General features: G+C 56.4%; 1 protein-coding gene and 1 long non-coding RNA gene across 2 annotated transcripts; one reads left to right on the top strand and one right to left on the bottom strand.

Annotated features, from left to right (window-relative positions):
• Positions 1-401: 401 nt before the first annotated feature.
• LOC125627415 (uncharacterized) lies at positions 402-7,282 on the bottom strand. The gene is made up of 3 exons (XR_007354006.2): positions 4,869-7,282; positions 4,107-4,225; positions 402-3,452 (listed from the first exon to the last, which is right to left on the bottom strand). It is a non-coding gene; the product is annotated as an uncharacterized LOC125627415 (long non-coding RNA).
• Positions 7,283-7,509: 227 nt separating this feature from the next.
• CDC37 (cell division cycle 37, HSP90 cochaperone) lies at positions 7,510-17,470 on the top strand. The gene is made up of 8 exons (XM_048831476.2): positions 7,510-7,695; positions 11,826-12,107; positions 12,258-12,363; positions 13,846-13,961; positions 14,596-14,718; positions 15,822-16,004; positions 16,566-16,637; positions 16,948-17,470. The coding sequence occupies exons 1-8, from the start codon at positions 7,594-7,596 to the stop codon at positions 17,101-17,103; spliced, it is 1,140 nt and encodes a 379-aa protein (XP_048687433.1). The 5' UTR covers positions 7,510-7,593; the 3' UTR covers positions 17,104-17,470.
• The last annotated feature ends 209 nt before the right edge of the window (positions 17,471-17,679 follow it).

Genomic DNA, 17,679 nt, shown 5'->3' on the forward strand with positions numbered 1-17,679 from the left:
CAAGGAATCCTCAAATGAGTCCAGGGAGATGAAAAAGCTCGCAGAGTTCACGCCACTCAGAGCTGGGGTAAGTGGTGAGCGAGGCGCTGCAGCTTTGGTGACTGAGCCAGAGGCCCGCCCCGCCACCAACCCCAGCTCCAGCTCACTGGGGGGCTTGAATGACTTCACGGCACTAGGAAGACTGGGCTGATGACTTGGGGGCTGGCTTGGGACCCAGGAAAGCTGGGTCCAATTTCTGGCTCTGCCACTGACTCCCCTGAGTGACTCTGAGCAAGTCACTTAGTCTCTCTGTGCCCCAGACCCCACCCGCACAGGTGCTGCTGTCCTACACAGCTGCAGCCAGGGCTGTTTGTGCCAGGCCCTGACCCAGAGGGAAGCATGCAATTGATCAGGAGACAAGACAATCCAGGCTGCTTTTACTGGGAAAGAGTCCTTCTGACAAACAGCTTAAGGCTTAACCTGGATCAATAATACAATTAAGCGGTTACTCTGCAGCATTATGGAGGTCTTGGGGAAAAGGACCACGTCTCTGGCCCCTGCCTCTTCATGCTGGCTGTCACGTGAACAACTTACAGCCACAACAGACACTTAATAGTACATCAGTTACTGTAACCCCCTAGAGGCCGCAACGGAGATGAGAGCCCCACTGCACCAGGCACTGCAGACCCCTACGGGCCCCTCGCTGCGCTGGCCACTGCACAGACCCCAACCTAGAACAGTGCCCCCACTGTGCCTGTCACTGCATGACCCCCAACTGACACCCACCTTGGGCCGGGCACTGGACAGATCCTGACAAAGACCCACACTGTGCAGGGCGCTGCACAGACCCCTACCAGGTCCCCACTGCACAGACGCCTACCAAGACTGGCTCCCGCACTGCGCCGGGCACTGCACAGACAAAGCAAGAGACAGCGTTACCCTAAAGAGCTTTTGTGACAGACACCATCTAGGTGAGCACTGGGGATAGGACCAGAGACCTACACACGTCTCTGTAGCTTGTGCTGAAGAGCCAGACTCCCTAGCTGGAGGCTGTCACAGACTCACGTCACCCGGAGCCGTGAGTTACGCTTCCAGGCTAAACGGAAGCACCGAGAGCAGGAGGGACTTGCCCCAGCTCAACCAGCCAGGCAGTGACAGAGGAAGGACTAAAACCACCTTCTGCCTCCTGGTTCAGCGCCCTACCCACGAACCCTGCTGCATCCATTGCACCCCACCAGGGCACTGCGCTCGTTCCCCTCATTTCCCCTTCCTTATAAGCATCAGCTGCATGCGGAGAGAACTCCACGGGAGGCTCGGCCTTCTGTTGCGCTAACCAAGCTCCTCAGCAGCTTGTGGCACTGCCTGCTCCCCGGCCACCTCCTCATTCCCCACAAGGTCTAGGCCTAGACGTGCTCAACTTGCGTGAAGTCCGCAACCTGCAGATCTTTGCGGGGCTCGAAACAACGCCCCTCCTGTTGGCTGTTACCATCAGCGGGTGTGCCTTGCTCGCCCGGCTGACATTTACAGAGCCTTAGGTGAACCGGCGAGAAAGCAGCGCTCTGCAAATGGCAAGGTGACGGGAGGGCCAGGGTGGGTCACTCGGAGGCGAGGAGCCCTGTGACCGAGGCATCGCTCAGCGAGCTCAGTGAAGGTTTTCGCAGACCGAGAATAGCTCATGGCACTAAGGGGGGGGGGGGGAAGGGGAATGCAAAATAGCCTGACTTATCAGATCTCTTGTTAACAGTGAGAGAGAATCTGCCCCTTGCTCTGGGGGTGTGCAGGGGCAAATGGGACATAAACTCAACACAATGGACTGGAGAGAATCTCATCACCCAAGAACAGCGTGCGGCTGCTGTGGGCAGATCGGGGGCAGGCCTGGATAACCTGGTGCTTCACGGATTCTGCTCTGTGCCACTGATGGGCACCTGTTTGCTCTGTCTTACGCCAGGAGCCATTTTTGCCCCACAGCAGCCCAGAATCCAGAGTAAAGGGGTTGTAAAGCCAGCCTTGCCCTCCCCAGCTCAGTATGGACTTGAACCCCTAAATGTGGGACAGCAGGCTTCAGGATAGTGCAGGTGTCCTCTGAGCATGGAGCTTCTGCATCGCAACCTATCCGTTCTGACCCCTGCAGATCCACCTGGGGCCTGACTCTCAGCTGCTCTGCGCTTACACCAGGGCAGCATGGTGGGAAACACTTCTAGATCAGAACAGGTCCATCCTGCTCTGGTGTAAATGATAGCACATGATGCAGGGCATAATTCGGACTCGGAGCCCTGGGCTGTCCCAGCCACCCACCTGCCATCTGAGTAGCAGTACAGATGTGTCACAGAGCAGAGCAGAGCAGGAGGAGTTTGTTTTGCCGTCCCACTTGTCTACATCCAGAACTGAGTCAGTTCAGTTAAACTGGTGGGAAACAGCCAAGTAGACGCTCTTAATCCAGTTTACAAGTGGCTCTTTGTGGTGTAGTTGGAGTTAATGGGGGACTGAAGCTAAGCCGCTCTTATGCGGAAATAAGAGCGACCTCACAGCACATTTGCAGCAGTTTAGCTAAATCCAGTTGAAATTAAACTGGTGAACGTTCCCAAGGCCTTAAACCACAAGAAAAAGGGGGCCCACACAAGGGCTTCCAGCACTTTAACTAAACCGGGTTAATACCCGGTACTTTCCGTCCATGGCTATCAAGGGATAAATATCATTATCCCCACTTGACAGCTAGGGAAACTGAGGCACAGGCAGGCAATGTGACTTGCTCCGAGGTGATCCAGCAACAAAACAACCAACCTGGCAATAGTCGGCTACTGGTATGCAGAGACCACTCCCCACCATGCTGACCAGTATTCACTCATTGCACTCCCCCGTCTGTACCGATCTGTCATCTCTTGTCTTATACGTAGACTGGAAGCTCTCTGGGGCAGGGACTGTCTTTTTGTTCTGTCTGTACAGCGGCTAGCACAATGGATCCTGATTCTATCAATAATGCTACTAGTGTAAGAGCCAGGAATAGAACCCAGGTCTCCCAAGTCTCAGCGCTCTACCCTCTAGGTCACACTGCCTTTAATCCTAGCAATAACTAGCCCCGTACAAGGGACTGCAGGGTTCTAGGAAGCTTGCTAGAGAGCAAACCCAGGCTCAGACCCCAAGCTGCTGTCTCCCAGAGCATAGCTGTTTGTTCGAACTCCTGATCCCGAGGGTTTAGCCTGATCATTTCTAACTAGAAAAGAGTGGTGAAGGCTCCTTGTCATCTCTGTCATAGTGGGGATTACTCACCTCCTCAGCCCTGGCGTGCATGTGTCTCATCTCCTCAGAAATGACAGATTATTTGCAGATAACCAGAGCACAAAACTTTCCCCCCCTCCTCCCAGGGATAGTTTCTAAAGGCGTCTCAGTGGCAAGATGAAGTTTCCGTTTTTTGGTCGTTCCAGAGCTGTGGTCTGGTCTCCTCTGAGCCGCTTTCTCTCTGGTCACATTGCTCCCTGCAAGAGGGAAAGAATTGAAAGCCCGGTGAGAGACTGTGCTCAGGAACCAACTGCAGTCGTCGCTTTAAAGATTGGCGGCTGTCAGTTTAGCGGCAAGACTTGTGGGAAACGGGGGCACAGCCCTGCATGTATGACATCACATCTTGTTGCCATGGAGACAGTGATGAGGTCACGCACCTGGGCGCCAATCTGGCAAAGACTTACGCATCTGTTTGACTTGGGAGAGATAGGATTGCTGCTGTGTGTGAAACCTCACTTACACTCTGGCTCCTTCAGGCCAGTTCGGCTACATAAAGGGGCCTTAAAGTGGGGGGAAATGCACCCCCTTAAGAATCCTCCCCCATGCAGGGGCCTCACCAGCTAGTACAGATGCTCTGCAAGTACACCCTGCCTGCTCCCCGAGTAAGGGAAGGTCAGAGGTGAAGGCGGAGGGTCACTGCACTACGGCTCATCTCCTTTTCCCCTGGTTGCCGGGAGGCAGAGTGCTAGAGCAGCCCTTCGGCCACTCTAACTTACACAGGGACCATGGAGGCCCAGGAATACAAGGCGCACACAGGGATGCTTAAAGCCATCTTCTCCACCCCATCCATGCCTGCCCCAGGTACAGAGTACCTCAGAATCAGACCCACTGAGCTCAAAGGGGCTACTCACCTGCTTCTAACGTAACATGCATAATCACTGTGGGGTCAGGGCCTCAGAGGGCGACGCTGCCACCCCAGGGCAATAAGACGAATTGGAAGAGTGGAGAAGAGGCTCTCTGGGATCAGCCCCTGACGGGAAAGGAAAGAGGTGTCATCACAGGGTCAGTGCTGGGATTTTGAAGCAGAGGGTGTAAGTGATTAAAGGGTAAAGTAAAAAACCCAAAACAAAGCAAAAAGTCAGCAGGATAACACCACCCTGAGCTTCTCTAGCAGCTTCCAGAGGAGATGCTCAGAGCATTAGTTACCCCTCCGAGGGGGTCCATAACAATAATACCTCGCTTTTACATAGCTCCAAAAGTGCATTACCAAGCAGATCACTGTCATTATACCCATTTTACTGATGGGGAAACTGAGGCACAGAGGGAAGAAGTGACTTGTCCAAGGTTACCCAGCAGGCCATTACCAGAGCCAGGAATAGAAGCCAGGGCTATTCTGGCCCAGTCCAGCACCCTGTCTGCTAGACCACACAAGGATCATTTTACCCTCCACTTAAAAGCAGCCACCTCTGGAGCAGCATACAGCATCTGTTTATTGGCCACACAGTTTGGGGGCTGGAGGATGGCCCATCCCTCCTGTTTGACTTCCAACACTCTCAAAACCCCAAAGCACCAGTAAATTCCATCCTCCATAAACCCTCCTTCCTAACTGCAATTAGACCAGCTGAGCCCAGCCACAATCCATCCCCCACAATCCCTGCAACAAGTGCTGACACCTGGGAGGCAGATTCTTGGCTCAGGAAGTCATCTCCCTGTCAAGCATGGAGCACAGTCTCGACACCCAGCTGAAGGCTAGAATATCAAGTAGTGGCTCCTTCCATGCAGAGCTGATGAGGTTGTGACAGCTCTTCACAGAGTTGCTTAGTCAAGGCTGTCTGCGTTCAGTGCTGTGTTTGATTGGCATTGTTGTTACCAGGGGTGTTAAGAGAGCGGATAAGGAAAGGAGACAGGCAGCGTGAGGCTGAGACTCTGGGGCCAGAGCCTGCACTGAAAATGAGAGGTATTTTCGATTGCGCAAGGACAGCAGTGTCTGGATCCCAGATGCTCAGGAGGAAAATATTCTCCTCTGGTTCTATTCCAGGGTCATCAGTCAGGACGTGCTGTCAAGTGGCCGAGGCAGCATGCCAGGGTCTCCATTTCCCTGCACTTTGTGCGGTCATTCGCACTTGTGCAAAGTGGATATAAAAATCCTGCACCATTCTCATTGGGTAGCAACTGGCCCTGGTGGAAATAGCCCCATGACACATAAGGGAGACTGGGAACTGAGCCCTCACTGCAGAGCTGGGTAGCTCTCTTCGCTTCAGTGACATGACAAGCCGTACAACGTGCTGCCAACGTGTCAGGAAAAGCCAGCTCCCTTGGGTCGTTGTCAGAGGTGGGATAAACCCACCAGGAGAGGGCTTCATGCTGTATTTGGGGTTTGCTCCCCCATGTCCATTGGTCATTGCTGTCCATTCCTGACTTGGAGGGAGGCTGCTACCTAGCACAATGCCGCTTGAGGTCAGACACAGCTTTTCCTCATTGCTTTCCAATGGGATGCCCCTTACGGGATTGCAGGGGTGCAAACTGGGAAGCCTCCTCTGCCTCTTGAGAGTAAAGGAGTCAATTCTCACCCTTCCCAGCTCCGGAGACTGCAGAGTGCCAGGGACATTGAGGAATATACCCTGTGGGCCATGTCCCAACCCTGCACCCTAGGGTTAGGAAGGGATCTGATGGCCATTCTGCCAAGAAGAATATTTGCACCCATACTTCTGTGGCAGGGAGACCCCCAGTGGCTGCAGGGTTAAGTGCAGTTCTCTGTTCATATTGCAGCACGCTGTCGTTCTCAACCAGATGTCCGGGACCTCCCGGGGGGCTGTGAGCAGGTTTCAAGGGGTCCGCCAAGCAGGGCCAGCACTAGACTTGCTGGGGCCGAGAGCAGAAAGCCAAAGCCCCATGGTATGGGGCTGAAGCCCGGGGCTCTGAGCCCCACCACTCATGGTGGAAGCAGAATTCTGAGCAACTTAGCTTCGCAGGGCCCCTGTGGCGTGCAGCCCTGGGCCATTGCCCTGTTTGTTACCCCCCTAATGCTGGCCCTGGCTTTTATATGCAGAAAAACAGTTCTTGGGGCACAAGTGAGCTGTGGAGTTTTTATAGCACAGGGAGGGGCTCAGAAAGAAAAAGTTTGAGAACCCCTGCTGTAGGGTAGCAGAGTGGACTGATCCTGCTCCTGGCGAGAGTCCATTCCAAATCTGGCTCCAGTTCCCAAGGGGGGATGACAAACCTTATATCCTCTGTGGATCGGGTGCAGCTGCCTGCTGCCATGCCGGTGCCCAGATCCTCAGCTGACAGAAATGGGTGCATCCTCCCTTAAAACAACGAGGCTTTGCCTATATACAGCACTTAGCCCCACGTGGCAGGTTAAGCCTCAAAGGGAAACTTGGCTCAAAGGCACCCTGGGTCAGAACAGCCCGAACCCAGCAGTTCTGAGGGAGCTTCAGTACAAACGCAGGTGCTGTCCCTGTGGGAGCGAAGTTCACAGCTTTGCTGTCCTCAGGGAACCCATTGCCAGACTGGGCTGACCTCAGAGGTCTAATGGGCGACTTGGGCTTTGCAAGAACAAGGGTCCAGACCTCACGCGCTGAGGTGAGAGAATCGTGCTGCCGATTCTCAGGATTTTCCTCGAGGGCCTCACGATATTTGGGATTTTCCTCAAAGCTCCGGCTCCCGGCGTTCTCAGGCTACAGGAGACTTTCTCCGAAGGCGAAGGTCTAGCCCTCGGGTGCGGGGAGAAGCTGGCACACGCGACCCCGCCGGGGCAAAGGAGCCCAGCGGGCCGATACAGCCACCCCCCTTTTCAGAGACGTCCCGAGCTGGGCATGCTGCCCCGCTCCCGGGCCTGGCTCTGCCTTGGCGCGCGTAGGCCCGGCGGGGTGGGGGGCCGCGCTGTGGGGGGCAGCCCCTGGCACGGCGGGCGCCCCGCTCTCTGTGGGGGTGCTGGGGCCAGCAAAGGGCCATCGTCACGGGGGGGGGGCCCTCCCCCACGCTGCCTGTGGCTTTGGGAGGTTGCTCCCCCCTCCCTGCAGCGTGCACACAGCTGGGCGGGAGCCTTCCGCCCCCTGACCCCTCAGGCCCTATTTGCGGCGCGTCGCCCTTTAAGGCCTACGCCGGGTGGGGCGCGGGAGGGGGGGGACGCATGCGCACTGAGCGGCCGCGGAATCCCGTGCGGCGGCCGAAGTCCTCCTACGCACGCGCAGTAGCAGCTGCGGAGGGCCACCGGCCTCTTCTGCGCATGCGTATCCGGCTGGGGAGCGGGCGCGCCCGGCCTCGGCCCGCGCACGCGCGGTGGCGCGGGCGAAGCCCTTCCCCCCCCCCCCGGAAGTGAGTCAGGGCGAGGGCGGAAGCGCCGCGGCGGCTGCGGAGGCTTCCAGAAGGGCCTGGCCGGCGCGGCCCGGCGGCACCATGGTGGACTACAGCGTGTGGGACCACATCGAGGTGTCCGACGACGAGGATGAGACTCACCCCAACATCGACACGGCCAGCCTCTTCCGCTGGCGGCACCAGGTGCGGCCCGGCCCGGCCCCGCCCCCGCCGCCCCCCCGGGAGCGCCCCGGGCCTGCAGGGACCCGGCCCGGCCGGGGTTCCCGCCCCAGTGCCGCTGTGCTCCCAACCCGGGGCCCCGGCCCCTCTGCCCCCCCCCCCCGGCCAGCCCCTCCCCCAAACCCCTGCCCCGGCCCCTCTGCCCCCCCCCCCGGCCAGCCCCTCCCCCAAACCCCGGCCCCGGCCCCTCTCCCCTCTGCCCCCCCCCCGGCCAGCCCCTCCCCCAAGCCCCGGCCCCTCTCCCCTCTGCCCCTCCCCCAAGCCCCTGCCCCAGCCCCTCTCCCCTCTGCCCCCCCCGGCCAGCCCCTCCCCCAAACCCCTGCCCCGGCCCCTCTCCCCTCTGCCCCCCCCCGGCCAGCCCCTCTCCCCCAAACCCCTGCCCCGGCCCCTCTGCCCCCCCCCCGGCCAGCCCCTCTCCCCCAAACCCCGGCCCCGGCCCCTCTCCCCCCCCCCCCCGGCCAGCCCCTCCCCCAAACCCCGGCCCCTCTCCCCCCCCCCCCCGGCCAGCCCCTCCCCCAAACCCCTGCCCCAGCCCCTGCCCCTCTCCCCCTCCCCCAAACCCCGGCCCCAGCCCCTCTCCCCTCTGCCCCCCCCCGGCCAGCCCCTCCCCCAAACCCCTGCCCCAGCCCCTCTCCCCTCTGCCCCCCCGGCCAGCCCCTCCCCCAAACCCCTGCCCCGGCCCCTCTGCCCCCCCCCCGGCCAGCCCCTCTCCCCCAAACCCCGGCCCCGGCCCCTCTCCCCCCCCCCGGCCAGCCCCTCCCCCAAACCCCTGCCCCAGCCCCTGCCCCTCTCCCCCTCCCCCAAACCCCGGCCCCAGCCCCTCTCCCCTCTGCCCCCCCCGGCCAGCCCCTCCCCCAAACCCCTGCCCCAGCCCCTCTCCCCTCTGCCCCCCCGGCCAGCCCCTCCCCCAAACCCCTGCCCCAGCCCCTCTCCCCTCTGCCCCCCCCCCGGCCAGCCCCTCCCCCAAACCCCTGCCCCGGCCCCTCTCCCCTCTGCCCCCCCCCCGGCCAGCCCCTCTCCCCCAAACCCCGGCCCCTCTCCCCTCTGCCCCTCCCCCAAGCCCCTGCCCCAGCCCCTCTCCCCTCTGCCCCCCCGGCCAGCCCCTCCCCCAAACCCCTGCCCCAGCCCCTCTCCCCTCTGCCCCCCCCGGCCAGCCCCTCCCCCAAACCCCTGCCCCCCCCGGCCAGCCCCTCCCCCAAACCCCTGCCCCAGCCCCTGCCCCTCTTCCCCTCCCCCAAACCCCAGCCCCAGCCCCTCTCCCCTCTGCCCCCCCGGCCAGCCCCTCCCCCAAACCCCTGCCCCCCTGGCCAGCGTCCCCCCCCCCCAGCGCGCCCGGCGCTGAGATCGCCCGCCACTGTGCTCCCAACCCGGGGCCCCGGCCACACACACACAAAAAGAAAAGGAGGACTTGTGGCACCTTAGAGACTAACCAATTTATTTGAGCATGAGCTTTCGTGAACTACAGCTCACACACACACACACACACACCGGGCTCAGCCCATTGCAGAGACCGGCTCTGCCGCGGCGCTGTTGAGAGAGGAGAGCACTGACCTATTCCCCCTGCCCTAGCCCCAGCCCCTCCCCGATAGCCCCTTCTCCCCGTCCCCCGGCCAGCCCCCCTGCCCCAGCCCCAAGGCAAACTTGCTAGCTCTGGAACAGGCTTCCCAAGGGAGTTTGTGGATTCCACATCATTGGAGGGTTTTAAGAACAGATGGACAAACACCAGTCAGGGATGGTCTAGGGTAACTTGGTCTTGCCTCAGCACAGGGGGCTGGACTTGGTGACCTCTTAAGGTCCCTTCCAGCCTGATATTTCTATGATTTTGTTTTATCAGGAGATCTGTGGCCCTCCAGTGGAGGGCTGATTTATATTCCCTTAGTACAGAAAGAGAAACGGAGGCACAGAGCAGGGAGGGGAATCACCTGCAATGGTGCAGCAAAGCAGGAGTAGTGTCTGGACTACAACTCAGGAGTCCTGACTGCGAGTCCAAGAGGAAACCCTGGGGCTTACTGTCTCCATATGCTCTCTTGTGAAACCCCAGGAAGCTGTCTGGGCAGAAATCCATTCCCCAGTCTTCAAGTAACTTTCTCCACCACAGCCAGTCTGCACTTGGGAGCCAACAGAAAGGAAAACCAATGTCATGGCCTTAACTGACTCTGATACCAGTAACACCAGTATGCAGGTGCTGTAGTGGATACTACCCAACAGACTAAAGCCTCAGACAGGCAGGTGTGGTAAGACGCTCTACTAAGTCCCCATGTGTTTGTAACTGGTTCCAGTTTAACAGATGAGGCATTGAGTCAGCCTTACCTGCCTTCTTTAGGGAATAAATGAGCTCTGGATGCAGTGTGTGTGAATGCAAAGGCTTAGTTTCTAATGCATCACCTGTCAGTCACCTTTTATTGGGGCTGGGAACCCACCCTGTTGGCTTAGGGAGTTCTGATCTTGTTTGAGTGGCAAACACTGGGGAAAATCCAGTTTTATTCTGGGTAAGATAGGGGCTTTTCACCTCTGCTGTATATGTGGTATAGATACCAAGATCGACCGGTCTCTCAAAGGTCCTAGAATGTTGGCAGTGCACTTTGCCTTTTCTCCTTCCCTTGGGAATTCCAGGGATTTGAGAAGGGAATGCGATGCTGAGGTCCAATAATGATTCTGCCAGTCACTCGTGCTGAGCAACTCATTTCATTCCCCTGCCTCAGTTTCCCTATCTGTAAAATGGGGATAATACCTGTTACAGAGAGCTGCGATGGGGGAAGCTGAAGTTTTGGTGGCTAATTGAGGAGTGTTTTGGTAATCTAAAGCACTATGTAAGTACTAAGTACTGGGAGACAATGGAGAAATAAACTGTGATCTTTTTCAAACCCTCCTTCCCTGAGTGTTGTGCATCCCTACTTTGAGAGCGCATGTGCAGTGTGAGTAACTGTATTTCAGCTAGGGTGTTCTTCCTCCAGACTAGCATGTTATGCCCAGGAAGGATCTCTGCTCCATATGGAGAAATAAATGTTTTTCTCCACATGGAGAAGAAAATGGGAATTCAGCTTTTGTTTTCCAGGCTCAGAGGGGGAAGAAATTGTTCTCCAACAGCCACAGCAAGAGCTATGTCCAATCAACAGCAAACAAAATCCTAAGGATCTTAGAACCCTCTTGAAAACATAACATAGCAAACGTGTTCAGTAGTTAACTGTTGGGTCTCTGGAAGGAAGGCAGCATTAGAATGCCTATAGCTAGGACACACAGACTGAAACAGAACAGGGGGCAAATTTGAGTTGAATATCAAGGGAATCTCCAACGCTATCAGCCTAAGGGAGGTGGTAGAAACTCCATTGCTTGAGGCAGTTGCACCTAGATTAGACTAAAGATTGTACAGTAGTGAACAGCCCTGCCCTGGCCTGTGAGGGTGGATGATGTGGGGATCAATAGGACTCTTCCACCTCTTAATTTTCAGCTAGTACAAATTGATACTGGAGAGGAGAGGAACGATCATTCTCCTGCTTCTGGGTTAACACTGATTTCCTGCATCGCGTGCTCTGTCGAGCATAATTGGAGTCTCTGCAGACATGCCAAGCCCTCGGGAAACTCTAACTACTAAGTGGCACTGAGCTCTCATTTAGCAGCACAGGGTGGCTGTGTGTGTGAGAATGTCAGTGCAGCACAGAAGAGAGATGGCTAAAAAGTCTGATTAAACCATAAGGCTCCTACAGGCTAGTTGCAATGAGTGAGAGGTTGAAGGTTCAGTTCTCTACAGAGGCAAGAAATTAGCCCCACGCTCTGTGATACTGGGATTAAGCGAAAAGTCGATGAGTTGGGAAGCATGACAGTGCAGGTAGGCTAACCCTTCTCTGGCACAGAAGATACTGTCCTGTTGGTGTAATGTAATTCAGCATGTCAATTGCTGTTCTGTTAGATCCTATCAGGGTTCGAATGAGCCCAACCATCATCTCCTGTGTGTGGTGCATGAGGCAAGGAGAGGGTTCCCAGTGTTACTCAAACTGTCTGTACTCTCCTCTTTGCCAGTGCATCAGTTGGCTCTTCTATTCCAAGAGCAAGTGATGAAGAGTACTTTAAAAAAAGCTGTAAATTGATATCTGCAGGCCCGAGTGGAGAGGATGGAACAGTTCCAGAAGGAGAAAGAAGAGCTGGATAAAGGGTGCAGGGAATGCAAACGGAAACTAGCCGAGTGCCAGAAGAAAATGAAGGAGCTGGAGGTGGCAGACGCGGTGAGCGGGAAAGGGGAGCTGCAGAGACTTCAGGCCGAAGCGCAGCAGCTGAGAAAAGAAGAGAAAAGCTGGGAAAAGAAGATCGAGGAGCTGAGGAAGAAGGAGAAGAACATGCCTTGGAACGTGGACACCCTGAGCAAAGACGGCTTCAGCAAGGTTGGTCTGAAGGGTGCCTGGTGAGGGGAAGGAGCTGCATGGGTGTCTGGCTGGGGAACCTGCCTTGCAAACATGGCATCAGACTTGTTGTGCTGGAAGCACAGCTGGCGATGCAGCAGCACCATGAACCAGCCTCCTCTCTCTCTGCAGAGTGTTTTCAACGTCAAACCTGAAGAGGACGATGAATCGGAGGAACAGAAAGAGAAGAAACACAAGACGTTTGTGGAGAAGTACGAGAAGCAGATCAAACACTTTGGTAAGTTAGCCAGCTGCAAGTGTAGTGCTCCCTGGCAGTCGAGGCAATGAAAGCGTCAAAAGTCCCTCTTGACTTAGAAAAGGGCTCTGGGTTAGCGAGGCTGTGAGAGACACTTCCAGCAGGGTGAGGGAAGCGATCGCAACGCAGTTGGACTCCCGGCTACCTGGGTCATGTCCACCATACCTGTCTTCTCCCATGCTGCAGACTTAGAAAGGAAAGCACATGCAGTTGGAGAGACCCATGTTCGGTGTGGGGTAGCAGAGTGTTCTCAGCGGGGGGTCCCTGCCTCCTTTCAGAACCCTATGTAAAAGGCACCAATAAGCCAGAGGTCTACTAACACAGCCCACTCCTGGGGCTTGTTTTTACCCTTAACTTCACTTACAAAGCCCTACTGCAGGACTGTACGAACCAACATCTGGCTGTAGCATGTAGGCTTTCTCCTGAACGGCTCTTCTCTTGAGTCCCACCCCCGACTTTGCTGGACCTTCTCTGCCTCCTCCTAACTCTTCGCTACTTTAATCATTCTGAATTGGAGCTTTGCTCAGGTGCCCTTCACCAGAACTCTGGAACTGCTCACTTACTAGTGCATCTAGCCGCCCCGCAGTCCTGGGGTAGGGAAGGGTTATCCCCATTTTACAGAGGTGGATATCGAGTACAAAGGGATGAAGTGACTTAGCCAGGGTCACATGGAGAGTCTGGCGGAGCCAAGAAATGACCCCAGATTTCTTGAGTCCCAATCTAGTGCCTTCCCACAGGCCTGTCTTTTCTTATGGGACCCTCTTGGTCTGATTGGTCAGGCGAGTCAGCAGGTTAGCTCTATGTTGCCACATCATTGGGTCCTGTACTGGATTCTGCCTTCATAATCCTGCTGCTTGGATACCAAAGTCATAGGCCTCTAATAAATATGCTTGGTAAATTCAGCTGGGTGTTCTTCAGTTAAATTCCTACAATGCTTCTGTCCCACCCACCCCATCTAAAGACAGCACACCCTGCCTTCATTTGGGCTGTTCCTGTGAAATGCAGCCAGGAGGAGAAGGTAATCCACTGTCCCGTGTTTGATCTGTCCTAGGTACTTAGGTGGCCCCTTGACCTTGTAGATGGTGAGGTGCTCAGATACCAAAAGAGCCTCTCATGAGGGATCCTAGTGCTGCTGGCTCAGCTGCACAGATAGAGAGCTGAGGCACAAAGGCCCAGATCCTCCGGGGTGTTTACCTAAATACCTAATACTAAGTGACTTGGCCAAGGTCACAAACACAACCTGGAGCAGAAGAGGGAATTGAACCCAGGTCTCCCAATCACAGGCGAGTGCCCTGACCACACCACCATCTTTCCCCTCCAGCAGGTGGAATCCTGCCTCCTAAAGTACTGCTGATCCTCTCTAGCCCTGTCCAGGCTCCGCAACGGCTTTGTGGGTGGGCTCTTCTCTCTGACCATGTGGCAAGGTGACTGTCTGCTGTTAACTGGGGCTCTCCTGCTTTGAAGGGATGCTGCGGCGCTGGGATGACAGCCAGAAGTATCTATCTGATAACCCGCATCTGGTGTGTGAGGAGACCGCCAATTACCTGGTCATCTGGTGCATTGATCTGGAAGTGGAAGAGGTGAGGCTGCTGTGTTTCCCCAGGAGTTGTGACTGCAGCTGATAGCAGCGAGGAATAAATCCCAGGTGCCCTGCTGAGTTCTGACCCATTCACGTTTGTGGTGGGCCAAACTCTTTCCCATTAGAATCCCTTCCCTAATGGACACCTCATGGCATAGTGAACCCGTGCTGGGGGAACGAGACCCGGAAAGTGTGTACCCAAGTGGCTCCATGGCTCATGCATTAGTTTCCCCGTCAGTACTATTGTTCCAGCAGCTGTTCATCTGATCCACTAGCTGCTCATTCTCTTCCTGAGTCAGCCTTGGTTGTCTTGTGACCAGCTGCCCCCCGGGGAGCCAGTGTCTCTTTCAAAGACGGCCTCCTCCGTTTGCTTTAAAGATGGCGCTGACATTTGAGAAATCCTGGCAGCTGAGTCTGGAAGGGAATGGGCCACGGGCTCAGACTGCAGCAGACTCGCTTGTCATGGCTCTCTGCCAGCCAGTGTCTTCTTCCCACTGCCTCCCTGAGTAACGAGGGGCAAGGCTGTGGTGGCTGGCGTCTCGGGGTCTGTCAGAATTTGAGCACGCCCTCAGCTGGCAGTGCACCGCACAGCACAGTCCTTAGAGCCACAGGTGCCTTTCTCTTCTGCCTCCTAGAAACACGCCCTGATGGAGCAGGTCGCCCATCAGACCATCGTGATGCAGTTCATCCTAGAGCTGGCCAAGAGCCTGAAGGTGGACCCCAGAGCTTGTTTTAGACAGTTCTTCACCAAAATCAAGGTGAGTTCCAAGTCCCCTTCAGCTGTGCTGTTTTCTCCCCATTTCCCCCTCTCACAGGTGGCCTGAAGTCAGGAGGAATGCGGTGGACAGTGTGGAACTCCCTGCTGTGGAGTGTTGGTTAGGTCAGGAATTTAGCAAGATTCCAAGAGGGAGTGGACACACGGATTCCCAGAATATCCCGAATTCGAACAGTTACTGCTAAGGATACAAACCTGCTTCAGGGTTTGAGACAGCCTCTATTAGAAGTTAAGAAGAGATCTTCATGAGGCAAATTACCCCATGTCTACATCCTGTGTGGTTTCTCGCACTGTCCTCTGCAGCTTCTGATTCTGGCCACTGTCAGAGACAAGCTACTGCGCTATGTGGACCTTAGATCTGAGCCAGTCTGGCAATTCCGATACCACGTGGTGACATCCTTCTTCGTTCTCAGTCTGCCCTCTCTGGAGAGAGGGGGCCCAAGGCCCACTCAGGAGTGAGGTTTAAATACAGTCTGACTTTTGCCCAGCTTCCCATGGCCAGCTCTCTGGCTCAGGAGTGTGAGGTGTGGCTGGGGTCACCACTGTGGCTAATAGCTAAAGCTGAAGATCCTTCTCCTTTGTTACTGGGCCATCTGAAAGACACTTGGGGAGCTGCCTCCTGAGAGCTCTGTGCCCAGAGGGCCCCAAGCTCGGAGAATATATTGGACTGTAAGTTTTATCCCTCCTACTTGCTGGACTTTTTCCTGCCACCTGTTGCTTGTGCCCTACCATCGCCTGCCTGTGTATTTGTGGCGCTGTGCTTGCTCCCACGGCAGTGGGTTGTCTGGACGCCGCAGGAGGAGAGAGTGTCAGTCTGTCACAAATGCTTCTGAGCCGTCCATCCTCCTGCAGCAGGTGGCTTTTGATGAAGGAAGCACGTGGGCTAATAGGCAGCACTTCCCCTCCCCCCAGCCCTGCAATTAGCCTGATTGAATGGGAGCGTGGCTACTCTAGCCTGAGCATGGGGGTGTGTCATCTGGGGTCGGCCATGGCTCTCGTGCCTGGCTGGATCCTGTGCCATCTTGGCTCCTTCGTTAACATTCTGGCCTCTGACTCTGCTACCCTGCTTCTCCCTGCTCGTTGCAGACGGCCGATCAGCAGTACATGGAGGGGTTCACCGACGAGCTGGAGGCCTTCAAGGAGCGGGTGAGAGGCCGCGCCAAGGTGCGCATCGAGAAAGCCATGAAAGAGTATGAAGAGGAGGAGCGGCAGAAACGGCTGGGCCCAGGCGGGCTGGATCCCGTGGAGGTGTACGAATCCCTCCCGGCTGTGAGTAGCCTGATCGCTGAGCAGCAGGTGTCTTGCGCTCTAATCAAGAGCAGCTGGTGTCGATCTCGCATCCTGGCTCCCACTTAAAAGGGTTTCCTTCCCACTCCCTATCCTGTCTAGAGTACTTATCTGACCCCATTCTCTGAGCAGCTCAGACGCTCTGATGGGTTTATTCTCCCCACCCCCCAGGTCAGAAAGCCCTATCCCCATTTTACAGGTGGGGCACTGAGGCATAGCGAGACTGTGACTTACCCAAGTCTGACAGAGCAGGGAAGTGAACCCAGGTCTTCCAAGCCCTCAGGCTAGTGTCCTGGCCACTGCACCACCCTCCCAGGGAAGTGGGCAAGGTGGCATTCCTCCATGCCCCGGGGCATGGGTGGGTCACTGCGGAGTGCCTCCAGGTGCCTGAGCCAGGTGCACAGTCTCCACTGCCTTCCTAGGCCTTGTGCTCCCGCTCAGCTAAGAGACAAGACGTGAGCTCCTGGGCACTATCTATTGCACGGGGCTGTGGAAGGGGCCATGTCCCCGACCAGCTCACCATGCTGCCCTCTCCTCCCCCAGGAGCTGCAAAAGTGTTTCGATTCGAAAGACGTTCAGATGCTGCAGGATGCAATCAGCAAAATGGAGCCGGCGGTGAGTATGCCTTGGGTGGGGAGACACGGGGCCTAGGTGAAGGCCGAGAGTGCCCAGCTCTTGAGGCACGGGAGGAGAGCCATCAGCTTTCTGTTGCTGTGAATTGGGGTCCATTCCCAGGCACGTTATCGCATCTTCCTACGTAGCTATTGGCTTCTTCCCAAGTCACTGATCTCCAGCCAACCAAGTGGCAATGGGCCCTTGGCTGAAGGCTGCAATGCAGTGTCTGGCAGGGGATGGAGGTGGGCTTTGGGAGCTCTGGGAGGAAGCAGAGACCCGTGGGTCCCTTAGCCCATGCTCTGTGTTCCAGGAAGCCAAGTACCACATGCAGCGTTGCATCGATTCTGGGCTCTGGGTGCCAAATGCCAAGACGGCGGAGGGAGCGGAGAAGGGAGGTGAGGAGGCGGAGGCTGTCTACGAGGAGGTCACGAAGGAGAGCAGCGAGGAGGAGAAAGGAAACCCATGAACTACTGCTGGAAATGCGTAAAGCAGACTGTCCCCTCACCTCTCCCCCACTGCCACCACCCTACCCCTCTCGCCTTCCTCTCACCCAATTATCCCTCAGGATGACACATGCTTTACACACGTAGACACTTTGTGAATGTGTGAGCTGCTTGCTGGCTCTTTGTATCCAACTCCAAGCCCTGGGCTGCCTTGGGGGAGCAGCCGGAAGCCCCTGTATTTGCACTGGGGCCGTCCCAGTCAGTTACTCTAGGGACTTGGCATGGCCGTTTAGGTTCTAGGCCTCCCGCTGGTCAGAGTTACAAATGTGCTGTTGTATCTTTTCTGTTGGTAGCCAGTACGGCTATTACACGAATAAAGAGATTGAAGGAGCTGAGCGTGGCACGCACTTGCTGGGGGCAGAGTCGTGGAAGCAGCTGTGCTTTTGTTGTGGCTTCTGAAAAGAGAGAAATTGACCTAAAAAGTTGTCCTCAGTGCTGGGAGTTACGTTGCAGGCCAGCCTGAAGGCATTGGCCTTCCCTAGTCTGCAGGAGCCCTTGGTGGCCAAAACAAACTGTATGGGCTGCCGTGGCACCTGGCA

This window comes from Caretta caretta, chromosome 20 (assembly GCF_965140235.1).
Source record: "Caretta caretta isolate rCarCar2 chromosome 20, rCarCar1.hap1, whole genome shotgun sequence".
Classification (NCBI taxonomy): domain Eukaryota; kingdom Metazoa; phylum Chordata; order Testudines; family Cheloniidae; genus Caretta; species Caretta caretta.